This window comes from the organism of the source record quoted next, unplaced genomic scaffold, assembly GCF_019419815.1.
Source record: "Pyrus x bretschneideri cultivar Hongxiangsu unplaced genomic scaffold, Pyrus_bretschneideri_v1 Contig21, whole genome shotgun sequence".
NCBI lineage: Eukaryota > Viridiplantae > Streptophyta > Magnoliopsida > Rosales > Rosaceae > Pyrus > Pyrus x bretschneideri.
In genome coordinates, this window is record NW_025999513.1 from 5,487,084 (window position 1) to 5,496,336 (window position 9,253).

The 9,253-nt window shown below is 38.0% G+C and overlaps 1 protein-coding gene across 1 annotated transcript; it reads right to left on the bottom strand.

The window, feature by feature from the left end:
* Window positions 1-3,347: 3,347 nt before the first annotated feature.
* Window positions 3,348-8,845, bottom strand: LOC125477410 (glyoxysomal fatty acid beta-oxidation multifunctional protein MFP-a-like). Its single transcript, XM_048584477.1, has 18 exons — window positions 8,657-8,845; window positions 8,346-8,417; window positions 8,201-8,269; window positions 8,045-8,098; window positions 7,877-7,944; window positions 7,710-7,791; window positions 7,339-7,394; window positions 6,917-7,219; window positions 6,711-6,797; window positions 6,058-6,232; window positions 5,686-5,807; window positions 5,424-5,587; window positions 5,083-5,337; window positions 4,848-4,969; window positions 4,593-4,714; window positions 4,301-4,449; window positions 4,089-4,227; window positions 3,348-3,664 (listed from the first exon to the last, which is right to left on the bottom strand). Exons 1-18 carry the CDS (start codon window positions 8,757-8,759, stop codon window positions 3,629-3,631), a joined length of 2,178 nt encoding a protein of 725 aa, XP_048440434.1. The 5' UTR covers window positions 8,760-8,845; the 3' UTR covers window positions 3,348-3,628.
* Window positions 8,846-9,253: the final 408 nt, after the last annotated feature.

A 9,253-nucleotide genomic window follows, 5' to 3' on the forward strand; every position in this document is an offset into this window, starting at 1 on the left:
GTTGTCAAAAATTGGAGACCGAGATGGATGAACCCAGCCGTAAAAAATTTTCTATCTTCCAAGTTCCAGCTTTCATTGAAGCCCATGCCGTAGAAAATTGAGGTCGATGAACCCAGGGCAGTGAAGCAAACGAAGGCGATAAAGGATACAGCGAGAGTGGACGAAGGCGAGAGAGGATGATGGAAGGTCTTAGCTAAACCCGTGGGTGTAGGGGTCGCTCACTAAGACCGGCTAGTGAAGTCATTTGTGAAAGCGAGTCTCACCTAGTGCCATTAATGTTAGTCTCGCAAGCCACCAAACACAAGACTACAATCCAATCCAATCCAGTGAAGGCTAAGAAGGGTAAGTAAGCGCCCCCTTATTTTGAAATTCTAGGATTGTATAACAAGGAAATGATCCTTTCCAGATCTCTTCCTCTTAATCCATCAAATCTGAGAATTCAGGTCATTGAAATTTGATCCAATTGCTACAAACAGGGGCTCACTTTAAAACTTATAATAACTTTAACCGTTGGATCAAATTTTAGTGGCCTGGATCTCCGAACTTAGTGGATTAGGAGGAAGGGATCCGGAGATGATCCCTTTCCATATAACAACTCAAAATTATAGGATTTGGATTCCATCCAGATTCTAGGAATTTCCACAAAAAGAGATCCTCATCCAAAATTTAAAGAAATGGTAAATATAGCAGAAACTTTAATGAAACTGAAAGTCCAAAATATTTAACTAGATGCAAAATTGAATTTTAAATAACAAATAGGGTTTCCAGCGTAAAGTTTGTAGATAACAAATGATGAATATTTTTAGAATACTTTTAACGTTGTTGGACTTGACGGGGCGATAACATGATTTTCTTTCAATGTTATTATACGCAAGACTTGCATCTTCTATGTGAAACACTTTTGACATTTCGTTCCTTGTAATGCAAGTGAACAACTTTTTTTAGACACTTTGATCAAATTCACTACTTATTATCACTCTTACCAAACGATGTGTACTAGTATTACTGTAATAATATTTTTCTTTACTTGTAAGTAAAAAGTCTCAAGTTTGACTTGTATAGATAACGGTGACATATTATATTAGTGTTGAGTTTAATACCTGATAAGTGGTTGGCCTATTGTATGGCCTAGACCGATTCCTCTCTCTTAAAGTAGATTCTCTCCATGTATAACAAAGATCTCGAAGTACACATATATTTTTTTTTTCTTCGAAGTATACATGTTAACGTAATTAACTTCTTTTTTTTCTTTTTATTGGTCGGACCGGATGTGGCTTCATGGATGATCATGGTAAATTCGTTAGGCCCAATGTTTTTTCGTATTGGGTTGTGAGTAAGAAGTCCAACATTATATATGTTGGTCTATTTCAAAGCCCAATTGGGATGGGGTTGGTTTCATAAAAACTCTCTTCTTATTCAATTACGTTTTCATTATTTGAGCTATGCCCTATTCAATTATGTTTCATAAACATTACATCCTCCTAGTGAGAGGAATACAATTGAAGCATTCACGAATTCTAATTTTCCTCCCCGCATTTCTCCTCAGTTTTCTCCTCCCCTTCTTAGTGCCAGCACCTCCTCCTCTAGAAGTCTGGCTCCTCCACTTCGAACCGATGATTTAGGAACATTAGAGCAGAGGATGAGAGAAGGGGTTCATGTTGCCTTCCTTCTTCCAACAGTCCGCCATTTGAAACCCTAGCTGCGTCGTTTCCAGAAGAAACCCTATCCCGTTTGGTACCTACGTACAACCACACAAACCCAAATTTATTCGATCATCACGTGCTTTGACAGTGTCATCTAACATACTGGAGCATAAGCGAATTTTTGTGAATTATGTCACGCCATACAAAGAAAAGTACTACACATAGAGAAGCATCATGCATCCAATGCGCGACTTATTTCCAAACATGCATGAAGCAATATGGGCCAAATCTGGCAGGTGAGAGATTGTAGCTGAGGGTACGTACTGTCACTTTCCTAGCAAATATAGAATATGGTCCGAACGTTCTTATTTTTTTATACAACCTAATGTCGGTGGGGTGCTTGGATGTAATGGCCACGGATTCAATCGTCGACTATGATTTAGTAGGATCGATTGGAATCGTCGACTCCGATTCAGTTCGATTAGATTTTTCTGTCTGGATCAATTCGATTCGATTCCTTGACCATTAATCACTACGTCCATGATACCTAATCTGTTGTAGGAGAAAAAAGAGGCTATGTGATGACGAGGTGGGGGGTGGCTGTTGCGGCTGATGTGGTGAATTGTGGCTAAGGAAGGAAGTCATGGTACGGGAGGGGATAAAGAAGGTGGTTATTTTGATCTTTTATTTTATTCTTTATGTTTTATATATTAAAGTTAATAGTGTTAATTATCTAGTTACGTGCGTGGATACATGTCAAGTGATTAGAGAAGAGATCTTAAAATAGAGACAGTAGACCCGCACCCTTGTTGTGATGGCACATGTTGATGTTCCTAACATATTTTGCTCTTTGGCTTTATCAATTAAATAATTGAATGTATTTATACTACATTTATTCATCAACTTATATTGAAGATGTAACGAAGTAAATATAGTAATTAGTATACATAACAATTATTCGTCAACAAATAGTCGGTTTTTATCGTCACATTGCCCCTAGTTTATGCATATTTTACGTCCTATAACTATACTAGCATTTGCTTACATACTTTGTGTGTATGAACACATTTTTTTAGAAAATAAGGAGAGAGGGAGAGAGAGAATGTGGGAGGAGTGGAAGGTTTTTCCTTTTTGTTTTTATTTTTACTTTTTTTTTTTTTTTTTTTTTTAATATTGAAGGTATTTTAACATTACTTGTAGGTGAGGCTTCAATAAAAAAACAGTAAAATTTGAACCTGTGAAATTACATTATTACCCATCATTTTTTTTTTTTTTGTGATAGAAGACTAATTTGTCTTTTCACCTTCTTTTAGTTGACAAAGAAGATTTCATTAATTAATAAAAATATGCATCCTACATACAAAATGAATGTTAAGTTCTTTTTTTTTTTCCTTTTTTTTTTTTTTATTTGGAAAAAAAAGGAATGTTAGTTACTTTCTCCATTATCTTTTTCTACTCATTTTTCTCATTCAAATGTTGACACGTGAATTTCAAGCATGAAATTACGTACTTTGGAAAACTAACAATTTTTGCTAACATTATCTAGCCTTTTCTTTCTTCATTAAGATTTAGAAATACAGTCTCGCTCTCGAGTAGTTGCCAAAACCCTACCAAGCAGTGCTTGAACGGTTGATCCAACGTTATGTATGTTAAGAATGAATCGCACATTAATGAGAAAATAAATTTTGTATGGGCATATAAGTCTGAGAGAAAACAAAGAGAGTTCTTTTATATCAATTACTTGTTTACACAGTGACAAATTTCCCCTCTCAGGAAAGAAAAGCCAATGTGTGAACTAGACCTGAAGCATCCCTTCTTCAAAAAATTATTATCCAAGCTATCAGGTGTTATTACACATCCTGCCATACCATATATCTCCTACATTATTCATTTGTTCCTGAGCCATCTAAAACATGGAAAGGAGAAGGATACTTGGGACTGAAGAAAACTGCAACCGTCGATCCCCGTGCAACCGGGAAAGTTTCTTATAACCGAGATTTTGCTTGGTTCGACTGAGAACTCTGCAAGGGAGCAGTGGAAAGCGCTATTAGGCATGCAGAACGAGCAACATATACCAATAATATGCCATAATCAGTAATCTAATCCAGAAAATTCCACAATCCAAAGTCATTATTGGGTTCATGTTGCACAGTAACGTTCAGCTGTGCAATTCTGTGCATGTTAGAGGCTTACCGGGGGGGGGGGAAGGAAATGTACGGGAATAATATAAGCCTCTTGGTTTTGATGGAACGTAATAGGCATGTAAGTTATAATAGAGTTCAGATTCGTAGCGTTGCTGAACCAGTAAATCACAAGCAGTTCAACCAAAAGCGTTGGCCCAATTTATAGCCTATTAAGGGCTTAGTATTTTTAAGATGCAACGCTAAGTCAATTCGGTATAATCAATGAAACTGCAGGATAAACATAACAGTTCAGATTTCTTACCAGAGGAGCCCCGTTTGCAGCTCTTTCAGCCAAATAGGCGCAAGGCTTGAAAAATTCACCATAAGTATTTGACCATTCCTCCAATCTTGAATATATGTACTTGGATCCAAGTAAATCAGCCCAGAACAAGAGACCTCCCCTAAACAGAAGCGCCCAAACAAGTTATTACACATCTTATGGCGTTTAAGGTATTCCCAACTATAAATACAAACCTGTATGGTGGGAAACCCATTCCCATGATTGCAGCAATGTCAAGGTCGGCAGCTTTTACAGCAATGCCTTCAGCAAGCACCCGGCATGCCTCATTTACAACAGGGAAAAATATCATCTCCACTATGTCCTGTTCTGATAACTTCAGTAGCTGAGTTGAGATGTCACAAACTTGGGTCAGAATTGTTACTATTATAATTTATAATTCAGACGGTGTCAGCAATTGCATGAGGGAGATAGTGGGGGTGTGTGTGTGGGTGTCGGTGAGTGAGAGAGAGAGAGAGAAAGAGAGACCTTGGGATCTATGGAAACACCCGAAATGCTTCTTGACTTCTCAATATATCCTTTCAATTGAGGATCTGGGCTAGCTTTGCGCCTATCATCATAAGTATAGAACCCTTTTCGAGTAGTTTCACCTAAGACAATAAGAATGTAAGGAATCTATTCTCTTATGAAAAATACTTATGATCTGTGAGTATAACTGTATAAGTACGAAGTTGGTAAATAAATTTTCACCAGCCAACTACAAGCCTAACAACAAATTATTACCTGCCCTCCCGTCCTCCTGCATCAAGGGGATAAGCATTGATTTATATGTCCGCTCAGGAAAGTTCACAACAAATTGCATGCCGGTTGCAATTGCCACGCCAAACCCAACCAGATCAGCCAATCTGAATGAATATATAGGATATCAAACTCAGGTTAATGACAGAAAAAGGAAATTTTGTGGGAGGGAAAATGCAGGAACCACCAAATCATAAGTTTTCACAAAAGTATTACCGACCTGAATGGACCCATAGGCATTCCGAATTTGGTGATTACCCTATCAATCTGATAAACATCAGCACCTCGTTCAACAAGTAAGAGAGCAGCTTGCGTATAAGGAAAGAACATTCTGTTCACAGCAAATCCTGTGCAATTCCCAACAACAACTGGTGTTTTCTTTATTCTCTTCCCAACTTCTAGCAAATCAACAATACCTTGGGGAGATGTCTGATTAGTACGAACAATTTCCAGAAGTGGCATGACATGTGCCGGGCTGAGCAGAGAGCACAATCAGTTCTCAAGTTAGCAAATTGAGGAAAAAAGAAAAAACCAGGACAAACAAACACTTCACAGTATTACCTAAAGAAATGGGCACCAATAATCCGATCATGAGACTTGGTCTTCTCTCCAATGAGATTCAAGTCGATTGTGGAAGTATTACTTGCAAGTATGCAGTGTTGTGGGCAATATTTTTCAAGATCAGCAAAAATCTGCTGCTTTAGAGAAACATTCTCAATAACGGCCTATTTCAAGCATAGAAGATGAATATGTCAGACCTTTTCCCCTATCTGCCAAAATAATATAAAAGGGTGAACGAAATCGAACATGCTTTAATAATTACCTCTATGACCATATCTACATCTCTAAAGTTTTCATAATCCAGGACACCCTTAAGAAGAGAGACGGTCTTCTCAAACTTTTCTTGAGTCATTTTCCCTTTCTTGACACGGCTCTGCAGATTGGCTGAACCAGAAAAGTGACAACTTATAGCAGATTGCCATCACAAATACTTGACAACGAGCTGATATTATACACAGGAACAAATAATATGTATTTTATTTAAATTCTTACAAGAATAAAACTTTTAGAAGCATTGTTATTTGTTACTACACGTGTGAAAATAAATGAAAGATTAAGCTTTTAGAAGAAAATATCAATTTAAAATACAATACTAAAGTAGAACCTTAAATTCTAAAAGGACTTCTAGCCTCACCTCTGACTCTACCAATCCCAGCCTGCAAGAACTTATCGTTTACTTCTTTCAGGATCACTGGATAACCACTAAGAATCAATGCGGTAGTTATTCCAGACCCCATTAACCCTCCACCAATGACAGCAACCTTAGTCACTCGTCTAGGCATCAAACCACGATCAGTAACCCCAGGTACCTATATACAGTTATGAGACAACAATTCACGTATTAGAAAGTTATATCAAAGAAAATGTGGTTTTATGATAAGGTCAAATATCAGTTAGTAACCAATTTTACAATAATGCTATCCTACGTTTCATCAATTAAAATTGTTACTCGGAAGCGCAATTCCAATTTTTAAGAGATGCGTGTTCTTATGAATTTTCAACCAAAACTAGTTAAATTTTAGTTACTAAGGTATAAGTTCAACAAGCATGGCAAAAAACTCCTCTAACTTCCTAAAAAGCAGCTAAACAACTAAGTATTGACCAAACTTAAACATCCACACAATCATCCTGCTTCAATAGGAAACAAAGATAGTTGAATTTGATAGAATTGCTTTCAAATTAACAGTAGGGAAATAAGTTAAAAGCTCATCATCCAGTTTAAATTCCATCACAGGATGCAGGTTGGTTATATAGTAGAGATGAATCAGGAAAAGTTGTGTGTCAAACCTTTGATGTTCCACGTTGAGCAAAGAAGACATGGACCAAGCTCTTGCAAGTGTCTGACTGCAGAAGTCCTTGAAATGATTCAGCCTCCTGAAATAGCCAGAAACTGTGTCTTACCATTGCATGTATATATGTTCGGCAAAATAAAAGAGAATATGGAAACAGATATGTTCGGCAAAATAAAAGAGAATATGGAAACAGATAAGGACCTTCCAAAGTCCAGACCGACCCCCAGAAGCTATACCCTCCTCAACAACATCAATGCAAACCAATGGGTGTTTGAGATTGGGAGCCTGCTTCCGGACTTGAGCTCTTGCAAATTTAAGTATTTCCCTAGCTTCTCCAAGGGGCTCTAACTTGTCGGTTTTGTGAAGACTAGCAACCCAAGGTCTTCTACGCTCCAAGATATCCAACACCCACTTACGTGCAGTGCTTACCAACTGATCAGGTGAAACAATAGCATCGACAAGGCCTAAATCATGAGCCTCTTCCCCTTTAACTGGTTTTGATGTCTAATCGGGCATACACAAAAGGAAATGGGGGAGGGAATTTAATCAGTATTAATAAAGTCAGCATGCCAAAACTATACAAGATATTAAGATGTTTAGAAATGACCAAACGCACAACACACCAGCATCATCTCAAGTGCCTTTGATATTCCAACAAGACGTGGAAGCCGTTGTGTTCCTGAGAAAATACAGGTTCATGTGACTGCAATCTAAAATATGCAAGAATATCATATCAACAATGCCGATATGCCATATACATTCTGATATGATACTGCAACTGTATGCTTTTTCTTTTCACTTTTCATGGCCAGTAAGATGAGCTCACAGAACAGGGGACAGCCTCAGCCGCCAACCAGATGAATACAGTATTTGATACAATGTCTCAGTAAAGTTTATTGATAACAAACCAGCTCTCTCATCTAAGCTTTCAACATGAAGGTATTTCAGTATTAAATTAAGATACTCAATCAATTCAAAAAAACTGGAGTCATACCTCCAAAACCGGGAATGAGTCCAAGCTGCAGCTCGGGCAACCCTAATTGTGCAGTAGGAGTCGATATTCGGGCATGACATGCCTGACACAAGAACATAAAAATTTCATCAAACAAAATCCAGTATGAAAGCCTTAAGTCAAAACTCCAAAACAACTGCAACACATACCATTGCCACCTCCAAACCTCCCCCCAGTGCAAGGCCATCAATGGCGGCAACTGACGGTTTCCGTGCACCTGGAAAATCAAGCAACCCATCACAGTTCAATTCAAGCAATGCCGTTCTTGTAAAAGGGATATACAATAAGTAAAAGCACAAAACAAAACAGTTATTTACCTTCAAAAATGTCAGTGATTACCTCCACGGATATAAAACCGGGCTTCTGCACCTCTGCAACACATAACCAGGGAGTTGGGAACTTAATAGACCACGTAGTGATGAAATACTATTTACTAGATCATTAAAATACAAACATGAAAAAATTAAACATACGCTTCTGCCCCCCTTGGAGTCCACCGAAAGCAGAAATATCGAAACCACCCGAAAATTTTCCTTTAGCACCTGCTCCAACCAACATGATTTTCATTAGCAAACAGCCCCAGCTCTTGAAAAACGATAACCAAATTGCCCCATATACCTGTTATAACAATTGCCTTCACATCATTTCTTCGCAAGGCCTCCTCATAACTGTCTTTCAAGCTGTACAACACTGAAACACAGAGAGGGAGAGAGGGGAATTAGTAGAATTTAAACACGTTTTGGTTAATGACAGTATACTTATTTGAATCAAATTATGGATCAAAGGATAAAAATTTCAGCTACCCAGTTAACTATTGAAACATATACAAATACTTGCAGAACATAAAACTGAAAACCCACAAAAATAAACAAATCAAAATCCCAAAGATCAAAACTTGTGATGGGTAAAATTGGAGGGAAGGAAAGTACCATCGAACGAGAGGGAATTGACAGGTGGGTTGATGATGGTGATGAGAGCGACGCCGTCGGCTCCCACCTCCAGAACTGTCCGGCCCTTTCCGCTGCTGCCCATTTTCTGGATTGCAAAGTACTACCACACTCTCTCTCTCTGTGGTTCTGGATTTCAAGAGCTGATATTTTCTGTATTAATGGAGTCTTGTAGGAGGTTGGGAAGTTTGATGGGATCGTTGGCGTTTTAATTGTGATTGCTTGCTTGCGTATCGACTGTTTCACAGTGACGTTTGGCAAGATTCGGAAGGAAACTCAGCTTGGCGGATTAGAAATAAAAAGTTAAATATAAGATTGTGTGCACGGATGAGCGAATGCGTTGCTTTACTCGCATTTCTGGGGAGGGGAGCACCACGCTCATGATTTATTTATTTTTCTTTCTTGAAATTATGTAAAATTATTAATAGGTATCTCAATTTAACTAATAAGAACAAGTGGCGTTGTACCACAATAGTGAAAAGAAGTTGAGTCTTTGCATGACGGTGTAAGTTCGGACCTCGTTAGTGGCTAATCTAACAAAATTCATCGTTTACAAAAATTTTTAACCAACCAGAGTTA